Source organism: Pseudorca crassidens, chromosome 14 (genome assembly GCF_039906515.1).
Source record: "Pseudorca crassidens isolate mPseCra1 chromosome 14, mPseCra1.hap1, whole genome shotgun sequence".
NCBI classification, from domain to species: Eukaryota; Metazoa; Chordata; class Mammalia; order Artiodactyla; family Delphinidae; genus Pseudorca; species Pseudorca crassidens.
Genome location: NC_090309.1, coordinates 54,350,075 through 54,377,232, shown reverse-complemented (window position 1 = coordinate 54,377,232; position 27,158 = coordinate 54,350,075). Strand labels below are relative to the sequence as shown.

The 27,158-nt window shown below is 48.6% G+C and overlaps 1 protein-coding gene across 1 annotated transcript; it reads left to right on the top strand.

The window, feature by feature from the left end:
* Window positions 1–683: 683 nt before the first annotated feature.
* Window positions 684–27,158, top strand: TMEM247 (transmembrane protein 247). The gene is given in 6 exon segments (XM_067703856.1): window positions 684–701; window positions 704–802; window positions 1,514–1,867; window positions 4,630–4,805; window positions 25,984–26,076; window positions 26,903–27,158. Coding segments are annotated over 6 exon segments (996 nt in total).

The window sequence follows — 27,158 nt, the reverse complement described above, 5'->3', positions numbered from 1 at the left end:
AATCACATGAGCCAGTTCTTTATAAGTTCTATTTGAATTTATAAGGCTGGGCTCCTATTGGTTTTCTGGAGAACACTAATACAAGCCCTGTCTCCTTGGTCTTTAGATGGCCATCTTCTCCCATCTTCACATCATCTCCTTCTGTGCATGTCTGTGTCCAAATTTCCTCTTCTAAGGACATCAGTCATATTGGATTAGGACCCACCCTAATGACCTTATTTTAACTTAATCACCTCTGTAAAGACGCTATCTCTAAATAAAGTCACGTTCTAAGGTCCTTGGGGTTAGGACTCCAACCAATGAATGTGCGGGGCGAGGGCACATAATTCAGCCCATAACAGGGTTTGTGGAGCTAATCGTGACTCATCTCAATACAGGCTGCATTTAAAAGAGGAACTCAAGAGAACAGATTTCAGATGATGGAACTCTGGATTTCAAGTGGTGGGATTCTAGTTTTCACAGCAGTCCCTAGGGGTGGCAAAGGCCCATCCTACAGCTCTTAATAATGGCGCCTCAAAGGTATCACACCCTCTGCCAAAGGGGCCTTAGCAACTGGTGGAATGTGGGTTATTATGAGGACAGGGCATTGTGATGGTGGCCAGGCTGTGGAATCTTGTGAGGCCAAATGTTAATGCCTCAAAAGATGTCCTTTGGCCCCAACCGGCAGTATTGTGGTTTTCTGGATGGCAACAGAGGACAGGGAGAGATGATGGAAGGCCGGGGGGCAGGAGAAAGCTGCCCAACCTTCCCCAAGATGGTGCCTGATGACCCCATGTCCGAAGGGAAGTCAAAGGCTTCTTTGGTAAGGAGGATGCCTCTTCTCACTGCCCCAGCCTGTCCCAGCACAGGGGGGAAGAGCATAATGGGGACACCACAAGATAGGAGCTGAGAGCTGTTAGATTCCAGAGAACTGCTAAGAAGTGTAGGAGACGTGCACCCTATCCCCACGCTGGCACTCAGCTGTAACTGGAGACCAGGTAGCCCTTCATAAGATTGTCAGGTCACTTGAAGCTGGCTTTGGTCTCCCCCATCTAGCGCTCCATGTGGGGCCCTTTCCTCCTCCTGCAGATGGGACCAGGCTTCCCCATAACCCTACCGTTGGTTCCCATATACTGAGGTTCTCTCAATGCAGACCTTGGGTTTCTTCCTCCCTCTGTGGCCCCCAGAGGACTGGATGTCTAATTGGCCTCAAAGTAGAGTGGGAGGTGGGAAAGTTACCTCCAGTAGTGATCTGAAGATCACGAGGAAGACAGACTTCTACTCAACCCTCCCAAAGGCCCCACTTGCAACTTTAGGGCGCCATTCTTCTGTGTCCGTTTCCCCTCTCCTCCTTAACTCTCGGGTCCTGATAACTCCGTCGAAGTTTCTCGGAAGAACTCAGTCTAGATGTTTACAATTCACACCGCTTTCAAGCACCCCAGTGCACTGTGCCTGGGGCTGCAGGAGCGTGGTGGAGTAGGGGGTGGGCGGCCCCATGCTAACCCCTCCAGACCCCCCACTTCCCCCTTCCCAGGCCCAGGAGGCAGAGTCCCCCAAGCCAGACTCGTCCTACGACTACCATGAGGAGATGGAAACTTGTGAGGACAGAGGCTGCCCGGGGCCACCTAAGTCACTCTCCTCCAAGGCCGGCCCCGCCACCACCAAGGGCCAGGAGGGCGATGGACCTGAACGCGCAGAGCCGCCCCTGGCCCCAGCCGCAGCGGCGCCGGGGACCCCAGGGCCCCAGCGAAACGACGAGATGGAGCTGGAGAAGATGCGCATGGAGTTCGAGCTCGAGCGGCTCTGGTACCTGCAGGAGGAGAACGAGCGGCAGCGGCAGCACGAAGAGGTGATGGAGCAGCTGCGGCAGCAGGCGACGCCCCGCCTGGTAGGTGACAGGTCCCAGCTGGGAGGCGAAGGGTGCGGGGAAACTCGGGGTGAGGGGAGCCCATCCCTGACCTGCACGGGGAGCCCACCTTACCTGCTTCTCGGCTGTTCCCCACCCTGCGCCCGCCGGCTCACTGCTTTAGAGCTTCCATGTTAAGCTGAGATCCAACTCTTCAAGGATCAACCCTCCCCAGGAGGGACCTGGAAGCCACCTTGTCCACTTGCCTGTCCATGGCTTTCCTCCTCAGGGAAAACTCTTCAACACTTCCTCTATGTCTGGATTTCCACCACTCTCTACTCCTCTCTGCATCTCTTAAAATAGGACGCCTGGGACTAGACCCAGAACTCCCACTGCAGTCTGGCTAGTGGATTTTGATAGAACCATCCCCTGCTCCCCTGATCAGGGCCGCACGTGTTCTGTTGGATCACGCTGCCTTGCTGTCAACTAAAACTTAGACATCTTTTGGCAAGAAATGGACCACTCTCCCCTAATCTAAATGGGGATAAGAAAGCCTGCTTGTGATTAAATGGGATGGGAAATGCTTAGCGCTCTGGCTGGGCCTTCATAAGCACTAAATAATGAAAGATGTTATTGTTTAAAGCAATGCTGTCTGGGCTTTAAAATCAGACAGTCCTGGGTTAAAATCCTGGCTCCACCACATATAAATTGTGTGACACTGGGCAAGTTACTGATCCTCTCTGGGCCTTGGTCTGCTCATCTGTAAGGTAATACCTACCTCATAGGGTTGTCGTGAGGATTAAATGAAAGAATGCACATGAGGCACTTTGCAGTGGGCCTGGCACATTGAGGTAAGCGCTCAGTGTTAGCTATTACCATTTTTATGTACTCACGCAATTCACTTCTTGACACAAAGGCAACAACTTACGTTCATCATTTCTCAATTTTATCAGGATGTAATGTATTAGCTATGCTTCCCAGCTCTGAGTCATCCTCAGTTCTGAGAAACTTGCCTCCTGGCTTTATCCAAGTCATTGCTGTAATTGTTGAGGAGGATATGACCTAAAGTAAATACCACTAAAAGATCTCCCTACAGGTTAGCAATGTTCCATTAATCAGCACCCTTGAGTTACATCATCTCCAGCTCACATTTCTCTACCTTGTCCAGAAAACTGTACTGAGACACACTGTCAAATGGTTTCCCAGAATTAAGATATTACACTATAGCAATTCCCCAACTGACTGGTCCATTTTTTTTTTTAAGAAAATTAGGTTGGTTTTGCATGATTTGTTCTCAATGAACACATGCTGGCTTCTTAACAATTCTCTTTTGTTTTTCTTGCTCACAAAATACCTGCTTTTTAGTTTGAAAATCTTTCTCCTTGCTGGAGGAGATGGAAATCCTTGGTGTACAGTCCTATCTGCTCTCTGTCTTCTGCTTTAAAAAAAAAAATAGACGACTGAAAGCGTTTTGAAAAGTCTAAAAGGTTTCACAAATGCACAATTTGTTATCAAAATCACAAATAATAGCCATTAGCACGTAGACCACAAACAGTGGCAGAAAGTCCACGGAACCAGAGCCACACCAGGTCTGCAGAAAAACACAAGATCTGTCCAGCCCTCCAGTCCCACCAGAACACTGGGTTTCTTCCTCTGGTCTTCCATCTTCCTTACTATTCATTTTAGAGGTGGCATCACTGGAGTCATTTCCTGCCCCCTCAGTTTTATTTAGTTACTCTCACATTTTACGTAGCTGGTTCAACAATAGTATGTCCAAAACCCCAGTCTTTTAACAATAGATTACAAAAGGGTTTTACTTCCTGTGCCTGTACTTGGAGAGCTGACTTAATTTTTAAGCCTACTACCTCTCTTCTTCTGGGTGGGTGGGTGGGTGGGTAGATAATTGTCATTGTATTGAAAAATATCTCTATGAATATGTTTCTAGTGAATTTAGGGCATCACAGTCCCTGCCATATGCCTGCTTACAAAAAATGTGGCATGAGTTGAAAAGATATTTTAAAGAATGAACCGTGGGTAATGCCTTCTTAACTATAGATCAAAATAGCTATATCAGCTTTTACTCTACTTATATGTTGATGCTTTCTACAGTTAAAGTGGGGGTCTGTTCGACTTTAGTTATGTAGATTCTGGAAAAGAGCAACACACAGGCAGAATCAGCCAGACAGCTCAAGCTGCCTCCCCCACACCCAAACCCTAAGAGTTTACGGAGGCCCCATCACCTGTCTCTTACTACCTGTCCGCAGGAGAGACCACCCCCTGGGCTGAAGGACCACAGCCTGACCTTATGTGACATGCACTAGGGCCCAGAGAGTCAGACACAGTCATCTGTGCCCAAGGGACCCCCTCTCATTGCGCCACCACCCAGAAAGCAAGGTGGAGTATCTGGGGACACTGTCCAGAGAACACGCCCAAGACCTGGTGTCCAGATGTGGGGATCTCGAGTAGGAAAGAGACTGCCCACATGTGGGCTCAGAGGCTGCATGGAGCGTACCAAGAAAGGAAGGGGGTGGCCTGACTCAGGAGGGCTAAGACCAGGCTCAAGAAGTGAAAACTCATGAGGCCCCTCTGTGCCCGTGACCTTGCCTGGGATTTTCATTCTCGTCCTCACTCTTCCTCATCATCATCTTGTGAGGTGGGCACGATTACCCTCACCTTAGGTGAGGAAGACAGCCTGCCCGAGGTCACGTTCAGGAAGGGACAAGAGCAGGATCGAAGCCCGGGTCTGCCTGGTATACCACCCAAGCCCTGGTTTTGCCGTTTCTACTCTCTTCTTTCTCCCACAGTTCTCGGGAGGCCTCCAGGATCTCCTGCTTCCCCAGAACCAATTCGCCATGTTCCTGTACTGCTTCATCTTCATACACATAATCTATGTCACCAAGGAGATGGTCTTCTTTCTCTTCTCCAAGCACTACCTGTTCTGCATCGTGGCCATGTTGCTCTGTTTGATTAAAACTTTATGGTCATACTTCCAAGTGCCTTTGCTCTCTCAACACTGGGCACCTCCTTCCCTCACCTGTGCCTCCCTCCCATCAGAACTTGCTGTTAGGAAATGTTTGCTGTCAACCATTTACACCTTAGTGCGGAGAAACACGTGGTTCAGGCCTTCTACTAAGCCTGAGTCCCCACTGTGGATGAAGATGCTTTATTCCCCAAGAGGAGAATTTCAGAAGGTAGCAGGCCAGGGAAGTATCTGTAGGGAGAAGGGTTTAGAAAGCCTTTCCAGAATCACAGAAATCATACCATGACCAGGCTGACTTGGGATCCACCACATCTCCTCAGATAGATCTTCCCTGAGGTGTGGGGAGCTGTGGTAGGCTTTTGAGGGTAGGCCCCCCAAAGACGTCCACATCCCTGTGAATATGTCACCTTACGTGGTAAAAGAGACTTTGAGATTAAATTAAGGGCCTTGAAATGAAGAGATGATCCTGGACTACCCAGAGGAGCACAATGTAATCATAAGGGTCCTTATAAGAGGGAGGCAGGAGGGTAAGAGGCAGAGAAGGAGATGTGGCCATGGGAGCAGAGGGGAGAGTGGTGCAGGACCACGAGCCAAGGAATGCGGGCAGCCTATAGAAGTTAGAAAAGGCAAGAAAACGGGTTCTTTCCTAGAGCCACCAGAGGAATGCAGCCCTGCCAAACCCATTTTAAACATGTGACCTCCAGAACTGTAAGAGAATAAATCTGAGTTGTTTTAAGCCACTACATTTATAATAACTTATTGCAGCAGCAACACTAACACAGGAAACTAATACAGGAGCCAAGGTTCCCCAAGCTCTTTCCAGCTCTGCAGACATGTCAAGATGGCATCACCAAGGCATTGGCAAGGGTGCATCTAGCCCTGGGCCTGAGCAGGACTGTACACAGTCCACCACGCATGCTTGGAGCCTGCCCTCAGCAACATGCAATTCAAGAAGAGAGACGCTGAAGCTCCAGGAAACCCAGGACAGGCCCATCAGGTATCCTGAGCACTGAGCAGCATGTGCCTGGGTGAGGCGGCGGCAAAATCTGGGCATACTCCTAGGGGCGCTGGTAAGGAGGCATTGATTGATTAGGCGCAGTCAGCAATGCTGCTCCAGTGGACAAATAGGAGAAAAAAACCTAAACAGGCCACACGCCCAACCCTCAAATCACATACACATACATACACGCACACAGAGATACACAGCAAATAGTCGTCTACAACAGAGATATACACAACCACAGTTAGCAACAACCAAAAGGAACAGACTTTGGGCACTAGGGGACTCACGAGAGGCACAGAAGTGGCCCAGTGTAACAACGGAAAGGAGTTCACCTCCCCCATCCTCTACACATATACGTGCGCGCGCGCACACACACGCACACACACACACACACAGCAGGTTGTCAGCTGCCCCCACCTCGCCAGCCCTGCCCAGGAATGATGGCCAGCACGGGAGACTTTAAGGATAACACAGCAAACTGAATGGACACAGCTTTGCAATCAATCAAGTCTCTTTTGACCCTTCCTCTTCCTGGACATAAGGCTCTGCTTTAAGAGGAACAAAAGAATACGTTCTGTCTTGCTGGGCTCTCTGAGTGATGCAGAGTGAAACACATGAAAAGAGAAGACCGCCGCGGGACTCATTGTCAGTACACATTATCATGCCGTTTCAGTCCACGGTGACTTCTCATTTTCCACCCAGTTCAATGCATTCATTCCCATTTATAGCTGCGCGTGACAGGTATTTACTTGGAAGTAATAAAACTGTCATTTCTCATTAAACTTTCAATGGCAGAATTTTTTTGCTATGGGTCACTTCTCACAATCTAATTTGATCTGGGTTTCTGGGGTGGGATTGAGGCAAAAGAAGGAGGAGATCAGGATATCAAAAAGATTAAGGCCCAGATGTTTAATTCACTACAACAAACAGAATTGGGAGTTTGTTTATATAAAAAAAACAAAAAACTGCTATAAGGCCATTCAATTCATCATCCTGTTGCCAGGTAAAACTGGACTTAAATACCCCCATTTTCCTTACAAATCTTCAGAGAAAGATTAGTAAACTCCTTTCAGTTAAGTTAGCATGTCTTCTCACCCCCTTCACAATGGCCATAAAATCTCCCCTCTATCCTTACTTCCTACTCTGATAGAAGACTGAAGCCAGTAGCCAAAGATCTACCCTAGGCAAAAATGAAAACAGCTCACGGTCACTCCTCAAACTTGATACAGACCTCACTGTTCAAATGCAACGCAGAAAATCAGAAGGAAGGGAGAGACAAAAGTGGAGAGAGATACAAAGGATAGAAAAAAGGCACAGCCTAGGATTACCAAGCAGGCAACAAGTCAACACACCAGCCCTTCTGGAGCACCTCCAAGGTGCCAGGCCATTATGGAGGCCTGGGAGGCAGACGTGTACATTATCCCCATTTCACAGACAAGGATACTGAGGCTCAGAGAGGTTAAGTGATGTACCCGAGATCATCTTAGATCTCAAGTCTGACTCCAAAGTGACCTTTCTGTATTTCCACACTCCCAAAATCCTGCCTTGGAGGATCTCACAGCCTTGCTGAGGAGATGCAGCTAATACACACTGAAGTATAAAGAAACTGTCAGGCACATAGACCTCAGTGGTGAAGGAGATTAAAGGAGAGGTCCCTGGAGCCCAGGGTGATAGGAAGTCTTCTCAAAAGAGCAGCCCACAAGGGCAGGTAAGCCTGTGACAGGTAGAAAGGAGTAGGGAGAACTCATGTGAATTAAGACCAGGGTGGGAGTGTATAATCTATACTCAAAGAAGGGGCAGGCACATCCTTGCTCCAGTGAATGGTAACAGGCCTGGAAAACCGATTTGGCGCCAAATTTTATAGTCTTGAATATTGACCTGAGGAATATGAACTTAGTCCCTTGGGAAACAAGGAATCCCTGAAGATTGTAGAGTGAGATAGTGACCCTCCCCCCACAAAGAGGGGAAATCCTCCCCCCTCCCCTCTCCTGGGGGCCACGTTCTTGCCTTGACCTTCTCTTCCCATTTCCAATCCAGGAACATTCTTTCTAAGGTCCCAGTGTGAAGACTGCATTTAGCTGTAAAAGAAACCCAGCCACAGTGGCTCAACCAAATAGGGGTTTATGTGTCTCACATACTAAGAAGTCCCAGGTTGGGCAGTCCGTGATGGTGAAACTTCTCAAGGAAGTCATAGAGAACTCAGTCATAGAGGATCCTTCTTTCTGTTCCACCACCCTTAGCATATGGCTTTTATCCCCCTCACCCCATGGCTTTTAGCCTTATAATCTCAAGATGGCTGCTATAGCTCCAGGTATCAACTCCAGGTCAGCAGAGGGGGAAAAGAAATGGGGCCATCTTTTTTCAAAGCTTTCCAGAAAGATCCGCCTAGAGACTTCTGCTTACATCTCATTGGTCAGCCTGGTCATGTTGCTGCTCCTAGCTTCAGGACATATGAGGTGTGGTAAGTTTTTGGCCTGGACAGTGTTGCAGCCTTGAACAAAATTAAGATTCTGATAATATGGTGGGGGTGGGGAAGGGGAGGGTGGATACTGAATAAGCAAATAACTGTGTCTACCGTACCTTGCTGCTTCCTTAAGCCCAGCTCCCACTCTCTGCCCCAGTGTCATGGTCCAGGTTGAGACAACTGGGTAGGACACAGCTGTAGCCAAGCTGGGCCTGGCCCACAGCTGCACTTCTGCCTTAAGGCCTGACTCACATACCACAGCAGGAAGGTCATGGTTTTCTCCGGATACACAACTGGAACAGCTCTGCCTGCAACCTCCTGACCTCTGCCTGAGGCCCCAGTATCTTACACAACCGGGGCCACAGCCTTGCCTGGGGACTTAGAAGAGCACATCCCTCTGTGCTGGGTGCTCTCAGCAAAGTTGCAGGAGGAGGTGAGTCTGCCCTGAGAGTCCCTCCCCTTCCTGAGTCCCAGACCCCACAGGACAGAGCCCAGTGCCCCCAGTGTCTGTCCTGTCATCCCACTCACACCGTGACGCTGAAGACAGAGTGTAACAGATCCTACACATTACACTCAGCTTCAGCCCAAGCAATTAAGCACTAATAGTGAATTCCAGGAAGGCTTAGGAGGAGAAAGATAGAAGAATCTTTCCTGCTCCCCAAATGGACTCACATACGTTGCAACCCTGAGCCCAGGGACGGGGCTAGAGTCCTGGAGATGCTGAGATCTGCGGGAGGGAAGGGGGAGCAGGCTTGGTTTCCAAGGCCACTTCCCTGCCAGATCGGTTTCTAATCCCACTTTAGGAGGTGATTGCAAGCAAGTTGGTTAAGCTTTCTAGGCTTTATTTGGGTGACCTGAAAATTATCTAGACTCTAACTCAGTTTTTTAAAAAAAAAAAAGGTGGGGAATGGGGAGAATGGGACCAAAGAGCTTAGGGTCTGATTTCAGAAATTCCTATCTAACTTATCTGAGATGGTGTCCTGGGAGCACCTGAAGAGTGTCCCAACTGATTGTAATGTTCAGCTTCCTTACAAAACCTAAATCCTTGCTACTCTGCACGTGATCTGAGGACCAGCAGCCCCAGGCATCTTAGAAATGCAGCATCCCAGGCCCCACCCTGGACCCACTGATCGTTTGCATTTTTGACAACATCCCCAAAGACTCTTGTGCACCTGAAAGTCTGCAAAGCACTGCTCTAGGTGATGTGACTCAATTCAACCTTTGCTCTGTTGTGAAGACACTGCTCTTGGCCTGGAGGGTCTTCGGGGGTGGGAGGGTACGTGGAGGCAAGATAGGAAGGAGTGGAGAGAGGATAACTGAGCACGTAGCCCCCACCAGTGCTGTGGGGGCCTCCATCACAGCTGGCAGGCGCAGGCTGGATGGCAGTGCGTCCGCCCCTCCTCCCTCTGTGCTCTTCACCAGTCCTTGCTCTGGGCTTCTGAGCAACCAAATGATTTCTCCCAGCACTCTGCGATTCACCAGAAACTTCCGGAATCCCCCCAGGCCTATCTCTGCCTCTGTCCCTTTTATGATCTAGCTCCGTTGTGTGTAGCTTGGGGAAAAAAAATCTCGCTAATATACATTCATTCATTATTTAAAGGTTGCCACTGTTCTTTCAGGAAGGTTAAGCATGATTAAAAGATGGGATTTTTTCCACAGGGCACAGCAGAAAAACTAGGGCTCCCGCATTTTTAAGCTGTTTTGGCCAAGCCTTATTGCATAATTTAAAGCCTGTGACTTATTTAGATTTAATTAGCCAAAGGAGCAGCAGCTGCAGGTTCATTAGTCAGTATTTATTAAGCGCTCCCAGAGGGCTTGTCCAGGGCTCTTAAGAGCCAAGTGGAGGATCAGCTTTGGACTTGCAAATTTCCTACACTTAAGTATGAGGGTATCGCAGATAGCGTCAGGAGGCAGGCATTTTTATTCCTCAAGAACAAAGGGGTGGCATCAAAGGGTCTGGGGTCATGAGACAAATCCCACAAACACCTCTGGCATGAGTCAGTGATTTAGGGACTCGTGGTGACAGGTATGATAACAGTGTGCAGGCTCATGGAAAAGGCAGAGCTATACAAATGAGAGGTGTTAGTAAAAGATGAGCAAAGGGCTTCCCTGGTGGCGCAGTGGTTGACATTCCGCCTGCCGATGCAGGGGACACGGGTTCGTGCCCCGGTCCGGGAAGATCCCACATGCCGCGGAGCGGCTGGGCCCGTGAGCCATGGCCGCTGAGCCTGCGCGTCCGGAGCCTGTGCTCCACAACGGGAGAGGCCACAACAGTGAGAGGCCCGCGTAACGCAAAAAAAAAAAAAAAAAAAAAATAGATGAGCAAAGAATGTGTAGGGATCACCGACCTGAATTTAAGAACTGGGAGAAGTGGAGAGGATCAGAATCGGCTCCAGAGTCTGTGAGGCCCAGCGCAAAAGGACAATGCAGGGTGTCGAGAATTCCAAGGTGGTGACAGCAGAGCCTGAAACCAAGTGTGAGGTCTCCCTGAGCGCAGGGTCCCCCTGAGCATGGGGCCCGGTGCCAATGCTGTGGCAGTCCGCCCATGAGGCCAGCCCTCGAGGTGGATGAAGGAGACCCTCTGGGGTGGGGGGCTTTTGTGGATCCCCTCAAATCCCATCCTGGTCCTTGGCACCCCATCAGCTGGAGGAAGGGGAGCAGGTGCTATGCATTTTGAAAGGGGGTGGGGACCACGGGAGCAGGCCCAGCAGTGGCGGATGCTGAGTCTGGTGGCCTGGGGGGACAGAAGATCCCCTCCCAGGCAATGCGGGGGCGCCCCTCACACACCCACCGGCTCTGGAGGCAGAGTCTGGCTGAGCGGGAGGCACCTCTTGGTGTGCAGGTCACACCCCAGGCTTGCAGCTGCTAATCCCAGGGCTAAATGTAGCATAGAGCTCTCCAACTCTTGGCGTTTCCCCTCCCTCCTGGCTTCCGCCCCCAGCCCCATTCAGCTGCCCGTTTTTCTCTGGGCTAGAAAATCCCAAAATAGGAGAATAAAGCTACACTTTTTACCCTCATGAGCCTCATTTGTATCAAATGACACAGTCACTTTGCCGCAAACTTTTCATCAAAGGAGCCTTTGTAGGGTCCTGGGGCAGAAAGCAGGTCTTGGAAGACAGCCACCAGGAAGCCGGGCAGAAAGTGCTGAGCAAGGCAACCCTTAGTTTAGGCAGTGTGGGGGGTGGGGGGAGGGAGGCGGGGGAGGGCGGTCTCAGACATTCTCTACCATGGACCTGCTCTCCTCCCAGCACTCTGACCAGGAGATGCCAGAGCAGCTAATTGTGTGCTGCAGGGACCAACCCACTGCCGGGGGGTGGGGGGGGGGGTGTCAATCAGTGCTTGAAGCAAATGAATTAACAAGCCAATGAACTAAAGGATACACTAGATAACCTGAGAGGATCCCGAGCTCAAGCCTCTGTGAAGACGTGCTGGAGAGGAGAGAAGGGAGCACACGCTTCCCCAGTACCTACTGGGTATTCTGCCCCGTGCAACACACTTTATGTCAACTCATCTCATCCCACGGCCGCTCCCTGAGGGAGTGCTATACCCATCCTCACTTTGCAGAGGAGAACGAGACTCAGAGAGGTTCAGGAGTTGCCTGAGCTCCCTCGGCAAGAAGGTGGCAGAGGTCAAGTGTGGCGCAGAGCTGAAAGTTGCTTTAAAGAAAGCTACGAAATCTATGTCTCGTTTATTTGTATTTGTGAATGACGATTCAGAGCTGCTTTGATAACGTATGTGAAAAGTACTGTTACTGTATTTTACATGGTATTGTGCAGTCCACTATGTCCTCTATATTGCAGACCTACGGGTAGTGGCTTCAAAGGTACTTGGCTTAAAAATCTACCGTTTCATTCCACCCACTCTCTCCCTTCCTCCCACCAAAGGCTGTGGAGGGAAATGTCTCTGAGAGGGGACAAGGACGTTAAGTCCTCATCACTAGCCCAGGAACTCCACACACCTGCTATTTTCTCGGCGAGAGGGAGATCCACACTCAAAGCCCTTGATGCCCCGCACTCCCCTCCCTCCCTCCCATTTCCACCATGTGAGGATGCAGGCCCCCTGTCTAGTTGTTCAAGGGCATCCAGGAATCCAGTCTTTTTATGTGTTGGTTCCATCTTTTTAAGCACTCTATGGACCTAACAAAAGTCTGTGGGCCCACCAGTTCACAAACTTTGAACTTGAGATGTGATTTCCCTTATGATAGAGCCTTCTGTTTCACTCAGAGACATGCTGGGGGGTTTCTTCAAACAGAAAACACTCCTAGTTACGAAAATAGAACGTGATTCACTCCAGCATGGCGTTTAAGCACAGAAGCAGCAGTAAAGCATGCTTCTTCCCTTCACAAATAGCCTCACCTTGAGGTGTTTCAAGAGACAGATCTCTTAATGCATTTCAAATCAGGTTAGAGTGGCAAAAATCCAATTTTCACACAACTTCTTGAAGGAAGATGGGAATTTGGCTCGAGCCTGGATCAGAGTTAAAGAAGGGACAAGGCAGGGGCCTGGGGGTGGGGAAATGAGGCAAGAGAGTGCGTTGAGGGTGGAGGGCAAAGGTGGGTGCCCTCGCTGAGAGACGTGGAGAGAGGCTGGCAACAGCTCTGTGAAGTTGGTGAGACAGAGAGGTGGGTCCTGCGGATCAGAGCCAACTGGAGAGGGGAAGAGGATGAGGGAGCTCCTTAGTTGCCATGGTGACAAAGGAATAAGGAAAGGGGGGGGAAGAGTGAGGGGGGAATCTCAGAGAAGAGCTATATTGTGCTGCTACAACCAGCTCTCTCCTCTCCACCCAGGGCCCCTGCCTATGACTCCCTGGGCCCTCTGCCACCTCCCCCACCTGACTCCATTCATCCCTGGCGTGGATAAAGTACTATGAAATTATGTCAAGGACATTTAGATCCTATACATGGGTGGTCTGGACAGATACCTACTTACGGTGCATCTGGGTCTCCAAAAGACCTCTTGAATTCAAAAATATTTTCTCCACTGTCCTGCTGTATAAAGCTTACAATTCTACTATTAGGGCAAAATTTCCTGGACTAAGTATTTGTTCATGTTCAATTACAAACCCTCCTTAGGAACTGTAATATCTTGGATATTAACTTTTAGAATCTCATAAATTAATTTATCACATGTAGCAGGGGTCTCAGCCTAGGAATGTCCACTACTAGGATTCAGGCATATCTCAATATGTATGATAAATTAGTAGGGCAGACCCCAGACAGGCCAGTTCATAGGATGGTTCCAGTGACATCTGCTATGTGTGTTCAATGTTCATTTCCCCTTGATTTTCTTTTGGGGAACTCCCTGTTCATCAATCTTTGTCCATGAGGTTCAAGTGGGCTGACTTCCAATCGAGGGTGGACCCAAGACCCAGACCTGGCCAATCAGAGCATTCCAACTCCTGGCCAAATGATTGGTTCTGGTGTGGACACATGACCCAAGCCTAACCAATGAGTCTCAGACTTAGGAATTTTGCTGGAACTCCTGGGAAAGGTAACTCTCCACTGGGTACTAAGCAAGCAGAATAAATGTCCAGAGCTACTGGAGGCTGTCTTGTTCCACTTAGGGAAGGCCTCACTGAGAATAAAGCTGACGTGAAGAAAAGCAAAGCCAAGAAGAGATGAGAAGACTCAGGGGAGGAGAGGGAGGGAGGGAGGAGGAGAGAGAGTGAGTCCTTGTTGACATGATTTGAGCCCCTGGATCCACCTGAAACAGAGACATCCCTAAGCTTTTCAGTTGCTATTAACTTTGATTTAAATTGTGTTTCTGTCACTTGGAACCAAGAGTTCTGAATCATGCAAGGGCTTTCCCATCTGGCTAAGGAGAAGAGGATTACATGAGTTGGAACGTGGGCTCAGCAATAGCTAATGGAGGTGATTTGGCACCTGTTCCCAGCCTGTCCTCTGGAGAAAGCCGTGGGGATGAACCTAAACAAGGGAGTGCGAGAGACATGGGGAGAAGTGGAGCTATTAGGAGCATACATGAGAACCCACATGTGGAAAGGGAGCCATTTGTCCACTTCTGGAGGGAAAACAGCCCTGCTCTGGCCCCACGAGGGGTTGAGGTATTGATGTCTGTGCCAAGGGAAATGGTGGTAGGACCTTGCTGAGAGGGGATGCCAGTGGGAAACCACAGAGAAGCGTAGTCTGTACACTCACAAAAGGCTCCATGAAAAGACCATGAAAGGTCTGGAAGCAACCCAAGTGTCCATCAACTGATGGGTGGATAACTACTGTGTGAGAGAGCCATACAATGGAATATTATTTGGCAATAAAAAGGAATGAAGGGGCTTCGCTGGTGGTGCAGTGGTTAAGAATCCGCCTGCCAGTGCAGGGGACACGGGTTCGAGCCCTGGTCTGGGAAGATCCCACATGCTGTGGAGCAAATGGGCACGTGCGCTACAACTACTGAGACTGCACTCTAGAGCCCACAAGCCACAACTACTGAGGCACAGGCCTAGAGCCCGTGCTACGCAACAAGAGAAGCCACCACAATGAGTAGCCCCTGCTCACCGCAAGTAGAGAAAGCCCACACGCAGCAATGAAGACCCAATGCAGCCAAAAATAAATAAATTAAATAAATTAATTTTTAAAAAAAGGAATGGAGCATTGATCCATGCTACCACATGGCTGAACCCTGAAAACATCATGCTAAGTAAAATAAACCAATCACAAAGGACTACATATTTTATAATTCCATTCATATGAAATGTCCAGAATATGCAAATCTCTAGAGACAGATTAGTGGCTGCTTAGGGCTAGGGGAACAGGGGGATTGAGGGATGAGAGCTAGGGGTGCACAGTTTCCTTTAGGGTGATGAAATGTCCTAAAATTAAATGTGGTGACGGCTGCAAAACCTGAATATGCTAAAAGCCATCTAATTGCACACTTTAAATGGGGAAATTGTATGGTATGTAAATTATATCTCAATAAAGCTGCTACCCTCCAAAATGGCTCTTGAGGTACCTGCCCAGTCCGCGTGTGGCAGGGGTGGGGTGGGGGGTTGGCCTCCAGGAGGCCCAGGGCACATGGGAGAGAGTGTGCCCTTCGATCCAATAAGAGGGACCTCACTCTGGGCCAGCACTTTAAGAGGGCTCCCCTCTGATTCTTATCTGGTCTCCCCCCTCCCCACAGGGTAAACAGTCTGTAGGGCCAAGTGGACATGTACACCACACTCACACCTTCCAAGAACATATCCTAGGCATACAGGACCAAGGAACTCCTTGCCCAGAAGGTCCCAAACCTGTTTCTCCAGCCTGCAGTCAGTCCTCTTCCCCAGGTCCCTCCTCCCTCCACAGGGTAGACTGGAATGGTGGTGAGCATAAAAGAGGTGTGATTGGAACCTGGATATGTAGGCTGGATGGCCACATCAGGCCCCTCCAAGGGTGAGACAGAGCTGGGGGGTGAAGGAGAAGGGGACAGGCCATGGCCCATGAGTGCAGGGTGGCGGGGAGGGGGCCTGGGGCCAGGTCTCCCCAAAACCACCATGCTCCAGCATGGGGATCAGAGGAATATGAGCATTCTCAATCCAAACTTGACCTTCTAGGTCATCATGAAGATTTATTTTTCAAGATAGGAAGCTGGAACATTTAACAATTTGTTAGCTCACTTTACAGTTGTAAGACATGTAAACACATGGCTTGTGGACCTCCCTTTGTCCTCATGCTCTGGACCGCCTCAAATATAAAGATCTGATGCTGAGAGACGCTACACTTGAGAGAAATCTATCAGAGCTTTTCTTTCTAATGAATCCTGCTGTGGGGTTTCCCAGGTTGCATTTACTGATTTAGGGAACAGTTCATAGATTCTTCGCTCCAGGCTAAAGAGAAAGCTGATGCTTGGCTGCCCACAACCTTGAAGTTTAATGATTTCTCTCAACGTCTCCTCAGCTCAGCCCATGGCTTAGGCACGTAGTGAGGGGCAGGCTGGAGACTGAGTGGTTCCCTGAGCCATACTAAGGAATCCGTGTCTGTCTGGCTCTCTTGTCTTCAGTCTTGTTGTTGTTGTTGCTTTAGGATATAATGTAATAGAGTCCAACTGGCAAGGAATTCTAGCAGAGGCTCATGGGAAACATCTGAGAGCAGGGCTGGGGCAGGCCAGAGAGTATCTCTTCATCCTTCCTTTGTATCTTCCTGATGGCCAAAATCTCTGGGGGATCCTGTGCTAGTGCCTTTAGGGTACAGACCTGCAAGACACACGGTCTCTGCCCTCCAAGAAGTTACCATCTGGTTGCAAAATAACACTGACACTGATCATTAAAACACAATATAAAACCCCTAAAATATAACTTAGGGTGTGACATAAAGCGTTTTCAAGACTAGAGATCATCTCGTCCAGAGTTTCTCCTCAGCACTGTTGACACTTTGGGCCACATTGTTCTTTGCTTGGAGAGAGGGGAGCTGTCCTGTGCATTGTAGGATAGTTAACAGCATTCCTGGCCTCTACTCACTAGATGCCAGTAACAGGCTCCCGGCCCCAGTTGTGACAATGAGAAATATCTCCAGATACTACCAAATGTCCTGTGGGGGTCAAAACTGCCCCCAGTTGAGAACCATTGCTCTAGTATAAATACCCCCCCCATCATTTCCGGTATAAATAATGTCTATAGACAGAGAATTGCAGGAAGCCACATGCAGGGGAGATGATCATGGGCTGGAGGAGCCTGGTTCTTGGAGGAGAAGGCAGCACCTGAGGCCGTCCTCAAAGGGTGGGTAGGGTTTGGTGAATCCAGCTAGAAGGACAGCACTCCAAGAGGGGAGACAGTATGCTCGAAGACAGGGAGGCTAGAACAAGCAGCGTGCCCCACATGGTTATGAGGTTGTGCAATGCCAAAAGGTGCCCAGTCGAGGGGACAAGTGGGCACTGAAATGCAGCCCACCCTCCCCTGGCCAAGCCATGCCCCTTGGCACTGGGCTGCGTCAGTCCAGAGGAAGGGGAGAATTTTTCTTAGTACAGAGGTGTCTTGTGAGCCCCACCTCATATGCTCACGGTGCTGTACTGCCCAAAGAAGGCCTTTTTCTAATGACAAAAGTGCCTCAGCAGCAGGCCAAGCCCCCACGAATGAGCACAGCCCGGGATGGAGAGGACAGAGAGCCAGCAAAGTAGCCAGCCCTCTGTCAGGGACTGATGGGAACTCCAGCTTTCTCGGGCCCTCGATGGTCCCACTATGCTCCTCTCCACTCTGACTTCTCTGTGGGGAGCCCCCCAGCCCCCCTGCTCTGCAGAGGCCCCACATGGAAGAATGAGAAGGAAGGTCTTTCAAGAGCTCAAAGCAGGTTGAACCAAAAGGAGAAGGAAAGCTCTAAGAGTCTGGGTCTGAGACAGACAGCAGCCAGTGTGCCTGGCTCAGATCCTTGCTGTTTCCATCCCCTCCTCAGAAAGACCCTACAGAGAGGTGGTCACCCCTCAGGGAAGGGACCCCTCGCCCCATCACCTTCCCTTTCTTTGCTCATCCATCCAGGAATGGACCAGCACAAACTAAGGTACAGGTGCTCTTGGGAATACATGAAGACCCTCCAAAGGGTACGTCCTTTGGCGTAAGTCATTTTAGGAGCCTCACATGATGAGTCCTCGACTTCCACAAGCGCTCTCTTATACAGCTGTCCTGTCTGAGCACATGGACGAGGGATGCTGCCTGTTCTCCCTCTTGCTTCGCTTGCACAATCACCCTTCTCCCACTTCCCAAAAGAAAGGCACACTACTTACCTGTCCCAAGTCTCCTCACAGCGCATTGGCTTAGGGAAAAATGCATGGTGCACTGAAAGGACAGTCTAAATGCCAGCATCCATGTGGAGAAAAGGGGTGACTAATGACTGGGCAAATCGACTAGCTTCCAATTCTCTGCTCCCATTCAAAGTGAAGGAGAATCTATTCTAGTTGTCAGCTGATAGGTTTTTAATGATCTACCCATATGATCTTTGAGATTAACTCAAAAGGAGTTTATAAAACTGAGCAACATTGCTACAACAAAACTCCCTACATTCCTTTGTACTTATGTATGTGAAAAGATTTCTGAGCTCAGCTCTTGCACCTATTTAAAACACAAAACAAAACAACACAAATAGAATTAATACTGAACCTTGACCCCTTCTAGCGATGAGTAATATTCATCCATGGATATATGAACTAATTGGGGTAGGGAAAAAAAGCTTCTTCTCATTAAGAGATGTATTTTCAATTCATCTTTATTTTTTATGCTTCCTTAGTAGCTATTAGATTTTCTAATAGCATTTGTTTTGATTAACTGTATATTAGTTGTCATGGTACAAATCCAGACAAAATATTCTCTAACATTTAGAATCTATGGTCACGAGAAATTTTAAAAATAAATTCATTTTATATACATAGCTTGGTTGGAGAGAAGTATGATAGGATGATGCATAAAAGATATACAATCATAAAAATGTATTAGGATAAAATTCTGTGGGGAAAGTAGAAGGAAATATAAATTCAAGGAGGAAAAAGAGATGAAATTTTTCCAACTGTTAAGGCAGAATTTCATGTATTTTTTAAAAGGATTACAGTGGGTATCCAATCACTATAGTATTTCATTTAGAAACATTTCTCAGAGTACTGCAACACTTTTACCTTTAAATGTCAATATTTGCGTACACCAGAAAGTACACCCTATGTAACTGTTTAAACTATGGAAAAATTTTGTGTGTTGGCTCCTAAAAATGTGCAAAGGGGTACACATATTTTCCAAAAAAATTTTTGGAGTCTACAAGAAAAACATTTAGAGCACCAGCGTCACAGAGCTTGGCTCTTGCCTGCAAGGGGAGGGCCTACAATGAATGCAAAATCAGCACCTTTGAAGATTCCCTAAAGCTTGAGGGACCTGAGGGCACCCTTAAAGCGTTGCCAAGGGGGTGAGGGCTCTCACTATTGTGAAACTGGGCCAAGGAGCTCCCCCTTCGTCCTGTCAATATCTTCCTCCCTCGTCTTTCTCTTCTCACTTGTTTTATTTGCAGCTTTCCTCCAAAATCCCATTCTCTCCACTACAGATGCCCTGTCAGGTCAGTGTGAGATCTGTTCTGCTTTGTTGTGTCCCACCTCACCGGTCCTTTCTCCCAGAAGCCTTCGGGTGGGCGGGCAGTGTCCCCACCCACGCCCCCCAGCCTCGCTGGCCGCAGTCTAATACCCCGTGTACACGCGCGGCACCCACTGCTTCCTCCAGTTTTCTCTTGCTTTGGGCTAGTCCTCACTCCCCAGCTAAGCCATAAGTTTCCTCATCTGTGTCTCCAAACCTCTCTTCTCAGCAGTAAGAGGCGGATAAAAAGAATTAAGCGCGATGAAATCTGAACAGCGCCTGGCACCGAGCCTGGCCTGCAGCCAGAACTTGGCACCCAGCTGCATTCAGCAAATACTTGCTAATCGTGCTGTTGAATTTTCTCGCTGGCCAGTGATTACAGAAGTCTGGGCTTCCTAGCGTCCCCCTTCTTCGCCCAGGGAACCAAAGAGAGTTCCCAAATCCCCAGGTCTCCTTTAAATAGCTTGCCAAGTAGGGGTGATGGAAATGCCTTCCCCCTCCCGCCACCGCTGCTGCCGCCGAGTCCGCTCTGGGTGCCCGAGCCCAGGCTGGCGGGGTGAAGGGGGTGGGGGGAGCCGGGAGCTATGAGGTCATACTCGGGTCACGTGACCGCTGCCGCATCTGTCAACTGTGGTACAATTACTAAGTCGGTCGGGGCTAGCGACATTCAAACCAGTTCTCTCTTCCTCCTCCCTCTCCCAGGCTCTGGGCCCTTTCACACCAAGGGACCGTCTCAAAAGTCTAGGACCCTGAAGGCGTTGGCTTCCACATGCTACAATTTAAAGGACTGGGATAGAAAGAAAGGAGGCGGGGTGGGGGGGGGGGGGAGAGAAAAAAAAGTCCAAGACTGCACTTACTGCTGCTGCAGTTTGAAAATTGTGCTCAAGGTTCTTTAAAATCTTTTTCTGTCAAAGCAATTTGGCATATGTATTACAGAGTCTTTTAAAAATCCTCATACTCTAACCCATTAATTCCAGCTCTAGCATGCTTGTAAGGGAAGTAATCCAACAGAGGCAAAGGTTTCGGGACACGAAATTCACCGGCTTGTTATTGAAATTAACAAACTATATAACGAAATAGATTAGGGTATAAAAGAACAATAAAATATTGTTCAGTTGTTAAAAATGGTGATTTCCAAGAATCTTTCATGACATGGAAGATGTATGAGAAAATGACCACAGGGAGCATTTGCGGAGCACTTCCTGTGTGCCAGATGTTCTGCTAAACGCTTTCTATGGATTGATTCTTACAACCTAAGTAGACAGATACTATTATTATCCCTCTTCTAAAAACTGTGGCCTAGAGAAGGAAGCTGCCTAAGGTTGACTAGCTAATAAAGTGTGAAAATTGAGGCTGAGCGGTTATCCAAAGGGTTTACCTAAATAAATGGCAGAGGCAGGATTTGAACTCACAGACTCAAATCCTGAGACTGGAGACCAGTCTTTTAACCTCCATGCTCTTAACTGCCTGCCTAGTAGTAACTAGCAAGAAATCAGTATGAACGCTGCACACACACCATCAGGCCAGTAATATGTATACACACATGTGCCCCTACACACAATATATGAGTAGCAAAAGAGTGGAAGGACAGACACCCACATTTTCACACTGGTGTCTGTCAGTGGTACAATTATGAGTGATTTAAGTTTTCTTTATGCTACTCTAAATCTTTTAAATTAATACAATGTATATGTATTAATTTAACAAGTAGACAAAATGTTAAATACAGACTGATTCCACTAGAGAGCCATGTGCTAATTATGGGATTATTTATTATAAGGACAACTTGAAAGTAGCTCAAGTGTCAATTACTGTTTGAATAGTTAAATGAATTATAAAACATATTGGGTGCAAAAATTTGCAGGCATGGAAAATGAAGGATACAAAGATCAAGTGATACCGTTATATGAAAAATCAAGGTACAAAATGGTAGGCATATTATGCACAGTCATTTGAAAATATTACTGTAAAATATGAAAGAAAGGAGAAAAAGATAACTATATCAGGATGATAAAATTATATGTGATTTTTAAACTTTTCTGAACTTCTATAATGTCTTTTATTTCTTGTATACTAATACAAATATTTTCATTGAGTTAAGGTTCCATATCAAAATTAGCATGGAGCACATGGGAATCTTTTTTGCCTTTTTAGAATGCTTTCTGTTTTATCTCATTTCATTGACAAAACGCCCCAATGAGAATACTGTAGGCACTTTCTTATCCATTAAGAAAAGTTAAGGCACTGAAATGGTGAATGAGTTACTTGGAGTAAACCAGCAAATGCATGGCAACCCCTGGGACTAGAACCCAGGCCTGCAATCTCCTACCCCAGAACTCTGACCTATAAACCACACCAATTCCTTTCTGTGAAGGGCTGCATGGTGCTGCCTAGAGAATACAAACTACTATTACAAGACTCCAAACTCTGAGATCCAAGTGTATATTCTCTCAATGAGCAAGAGCCTGGAGGCAGGGAGCATGCATTGACCTATTTTTGCTCTTTGTCTTCAGAGTGAGAATGTCTAAGGCCCAAGGCTTCCCCCGCCCCTCCAAAGCCCTCCACACACACACACTCCCTACACACAGCCAGCCACGTCCCCAAAAGCAGGCCACCTGCGAACATGCCTTGCTCTTGGATGGAGAGAGAGGCCAGCAGATGTGCAGTGTATCCTCCCCGACACCCTTTAGTGTACAACCCTGCCCACAGCCCCCACAGGAGAAGGGTCAGGGGCCCTACAGGCCAGCATGTGTCAAAGGCCAGTCTCAAACTAGGTAGGCACCAGACAAGCAAGCCTCGAAAGAAAGATCAGGACATACAGACAACCAACAGGCACATGAAAAGATTCTCAACGTCACTAATTATTAGAGAAATGCCAATCAAAACTACAGTGAGGTACCACCTCACACGGGTCTGAATGGCCATCGTCAAAATGTCTACAAATAACAAATGCTGGAGAGTGTGTGGAGAAAAGGGAACCCTCCTACAGGATTGGTGAGAATGTAAATTGATGCAGCCACTATGGAGAACAGTATGGAGGTTCCTTAAAAAACTAAAAATAGAGCTACCATATGATTCAGCAATGCCTTGCCTGGGCATATATCCAGAAAAGACAAAAACTCTAATTCGAAAAGATACGTGCACCCCAGTGTTCATAGCAGCACTAGTTACAATAGCCAAGACATGGAAGCAACCTAAATGACCATCTACAGATGAATGGATAGGAGATGTAGTGTGTGTGTGTATATATATATATACACAATGGAATATAAGCCATAAAAAAGAATGAAATAATGCCATTTGCAGCAACATGGATGGACCTAGAGATTATACTAAGTGAAGTAAGTCAGACAGAAAAAGACAAATGTCATATGACACAAGTGAATTTATTTACAAAACAGAAATAGACTCACAGACATAGAAAACAAACATATGGCTACCAAAGGGGAAAGGGGGGATAGGGATGAATTAGGAGTTTGGGATTAACATATACATACTGCTATATATAAAATAGGTAAACAACCAGGACCTACTGTATGGCACAGAGAACTCTACTCAGTATCTTGTGATAACCTATAACGGAAAAGAATCTCAAAAAGAAAATATATATGTGTATATTATATACATATATATAATACTGAATCACTTTGCTGTACACCTGAAACTAACACAACATTGTAAATCAACTATACTTCAATCAAAAAGAGAGAGAGAGGGAGAGAGAGAGAGAGAGAGAACAGAAGAGGTCAAGTGTCAGCAACAGTGGGTGAAGCCAGCAGTGGGGAGCTGGGGGGCTGAGGAACCCCAAGGAACTGGGTCATCAGGCCCTGGTCCCTCATGCAACAGAAGGAGATGTGACTTGCCAGGGTCACACAACAGCCAGACAGAGTAGAAGTAAACCCAATCCACAGCCCAAAGGAACTAGTCAAAGGCCAGGCCCAAACTCCACAGAGCCAGGCTTCATTCATTCATTCAAGATATAACCAGTGCCATTCCTGCTTACCAGATCTTCCTGATGTCATGGGTCCAGAGCCAGTACGCTGTTCCCAGTCCACTCCCTTCCCGGGGGATCAGGTGACTCCCATGACTCAAGAAGACAAAGAAGTCACAAGCAAGGGAGAAGCTGCCCCTCCAGAGAAACAAATGCAAACTCCAAAGCGTGGAAAACAAACCAATGGGCTGAGTCCAGGGGCGTGACAAGTCCAAGCACTCCAGAGCCCAGTGAGGAAAGCTTCCAGGAGGAGGAGTCAGGAGGTGGTATGACTTGAGTGGTCCAGAAGGATAGGTGTGCTATAAAGTTTGAGCTAAAAGAAAACCAGAAGATTCCATAGGTATGGTAACGCATAAGAAGCTAAGAGGGGGAGGGAAGCCTAGGTTTACAAATCCTGATGGCAGGGGAGGGTCCCTAGTAAGGAGAAAGGGAGGTGGAGGTGCTTGGATAGGGTAATTTCTGTAAACAGTACATTTAACTGTTTGTCCTCAACCTGGAGTGGAAAACATGCGATACCTGAATATTAGCAGCTCCTGCTACTGAAGACAAAGGTAAAGGTAATGGTACTTTCTGTAAGGAAAAGGGACACCATTGGCCCCAGATGCTATTTACAAAGGGCTTTTCAGGAAAAAAAAAAAAAAAAGTCTTGCCTATAAAGAGACCTGTCCATTAATCTGAGCTGATGATGACTGGGTGGTTTGTTTTCCTATTTCCATGGGATCTGTGGGGTTTCTTTTGAGCAAAGGAGAGGGGCAAATGCTGTGTTGGGGACCTAACAGAGACGCAGGGACACAGTAAAATGAGGTCATGTCCCTTCCATGCTTGGAAGCCCTAAGTGGCTTCCGATTGTACTTAGAATAAATTCAGATCCCTTTAAGGGCCGCCCACAAGACCCCTTCTGTTTCACCTTCACTCGCTTGGTGAAGCCCCACTGACCTCCTCTCTGCTTCTCAAGCCAGCAGAGCTTTCTCTGCCTGGTGCCTCACACTGGGGTTCCCTCTGCTCAGAATGTCCTTCCCTTCCGCCCCCCTTCCCCCCACCCTGCTGTTTGCGTGGATGCCTCCTTCTCCTGCCTTAGGTGCACAGGGCCCTACCTGAGCAGAGGCCGCCAAAGGCCTCCCTGCCCTAACCTTTTACTTCTCCATAGCACTTAGATCAACCGAAGTCACCAGCTGTCTAGTTGCTCAGTGTAGTGAGTGTCCCCTCCTGAGCCCTCAGCCCTCTCACTTGTGCCCACCATCCCCCTCAGCAGGTTCCTTTGGAAAAACTGGGGTCTTAACTGCCCTGTTCACTGAAAGGGATGCGGTGCCAGGCAGAGCGCCTGACATTGGTAACCAGCCAATAAATATTTGTGGAATGAATGAATGAATAAGAGGTCTGCTGATTTGAATGTAACTGAGTGAAAACCCAGAGCTCAAATTCCAAAGGAGAAAATAAGAATCTTTACACACTCCCTATTGCTTCCCTTGCTCCTGCTGAGCCCCAGTGCAACTTGCTTCCACTTTCCTCCCTCCTCCTCCCTCTCTTCTTTCTTTTACAGAGGTTCACGAGCACCTGCTCTGGCCGGTGCTGTGTGGTGGGCCCACCTTCCCACCCACTCTGCTCCCCAATATGCCCCCGGGGCCCTGACCTCATCCAGGACCCCAGTCTATCCCTGGGCCCCCTCAAGTCACATCCCTTATACAGTCACCCCCCGGTACCTCTTCTCTGTAGACCTTCATTGTGACTGAGCCCTGAGGACAGAACACCCTGGGAAAGAGAAATGAAGGATTCTCCAAGGAACCAGCTCTAGCCATGTATTTGCTAACATATTTGTCCTGCTGGGAGCCAAAGTTTTGGAGCTTTTATACATTAAGTTTTCATTAAAAAGGAATGACAACAGTCCAGTCTTATCAGGTTTTTTGTTTGCAGTCCCAAGGGTCTTATTAGGTGTCTATGACCCAGGACTGCTTCCTTGCTTCCTTTGAGCCTCAGATTCAAATGAACATTTGGCTTTCAAGATCCCTTCAAGTTCTAAATCTTGTGTGATCTTGGGGATGTGAATCCACTCAGGCTTGGTAACAGCCAGGAGTCATCAAACATCACCCTCTCTGGGCTCACCTCCCAGTGATTAAAAAAACACGTGCCCAATTCCATCACTCCATGGGTGTGCAGGAGGAGGTGGTGAGCTGGGCCAAGGGTCTGCCAAGACTGTCTGAGCTGGGGATCCTTCCTGCTGCGTCTGCGCAGAGAATGGAGTAGCCTGCCTTCCAGTGAAAGGGGTCCCATCCTGCAGGAAAGGACCACGGGGCGAGCTGTGAGGTTGTGTGGGAAAGCTGGGGGGTGTGAGAAAGTGGGGGTTTATCATGCTTTAGAACAGAGATTAGGAAGGTGAGGGTGGGAGGAGAGATTCAGCCTTTTCCAGCATTGTCAATGACCAGGCATGATGTCAGAAACGAGGTAATGAACAGGGAGGGTACAGAGAAGGAGACAGGGGAGGGCAGAGGAAAGGGGCAAAGACTTGAGTATCTCCCTGGGGAGTTCAGTGAGGGGCTGCACTGGTTCCCAGAGCCACGCGGGTTGGGGTTGGCCCAGCATAGGTCTGCTGACCCCCTTCCAGGGATCTTGGGACCCTAGGGACAGAGAGGAAGCCCTGCAGCATTTTCTGAGGTTCTAGCACGTGCTCAAAGTATCCTTTCCATTTCTGGCTCTCCAGGCAGCTCAGGATCGGAATTAAATCTACGCTCTCCCTCCACCAGGTTATCTTTGCCGACAGCCTTCCTGTGGGGGGCGGGGGGGGCTGGCCTCAGTGAGGGGCAAGGCCTGGCTCCCCGATGTTCAGTCTCCCCCAGCCCTCCCCAGGCAGGGAGTGAGCCTGCAGAAGCAGCCTCGCCATCAGCACTGCCTGGGTCTGTGTCAGCAGCAAACAGCTTCCCTTGCACCTCGGGAGGAAGTGTTAATGAGAAGAGCAGTGGGGAAGGGTTGTGCCTGCCTGCGGTTGTAACAGTTTGCTCCTTTTGGCTCCTGGGGACTGAGGAACTTACACAAGGAACACGCCTTCTTGAGGGTAAGACAGTTAACGCTAATAAAGAATGTGGGTACGTTTGTACCAGACAACTAACACAAAGGGCCCAGTGCAAACATCTCTAAAGCAAAGATCCCGACAGGACCGCAGCTGCCAGAAGGGACAGGACGGTGGCCAGCAGCCTACCCCACAGGTCTAGGGTGGCACTGGGAGCTACAGAAAGGTGAGGGCTAAGCTTTGCCTCTGCGTGGCTGAGGCCCCTAAGGACGACCCAGCCCATCCACAGCCCCCTGCCTTCACACCCAGGTCCAAAGCAAACCCCCTCCCGTCTGTTTCCCAGGGAGGGAAGGGATCCAGTAAGCCCTGACTGAAGTGAGTCCTGCTTGAGTTCAGGCTCTACCCATCTGCAGCCTTCCCCTCAGCAGCAGTAGAGAGGGATTTTCTTGTCAAGAGCCATCGCTGGGTTACAGGGCGGGCGTCCGTGCCCTGGTCCTCGCCTCACGCCATTGCCCTTTTCTACGGCACAATCCGTGGTTGAAGAGAAGGCCTCCATCCAGAAACCAGAGCCAGGCTCGGAATGAAGAATGTAACAAACATAATGTCTGTTCAGACCCTACGACGTGCACACGCAGCGTCAGCACCAGAAGAACAAGGCAGCAGGGACCACAGAGAAGAATGAAGACACAGTCCCTACCGACAAAGATCTGTGTCGAAAAAGATGGGCCGAGGAGACAAAGCAGCTGACAGGAAATAACGGCAATGCATGGCAAGTCCTCATGAACAGGGGCTGCGGTCCTGGTAGCCAGGGGCTAGGAGGGCAGGCTTGGTTCACCACCAGCTTTTGTTTCGCTGACGGGACACTGTGA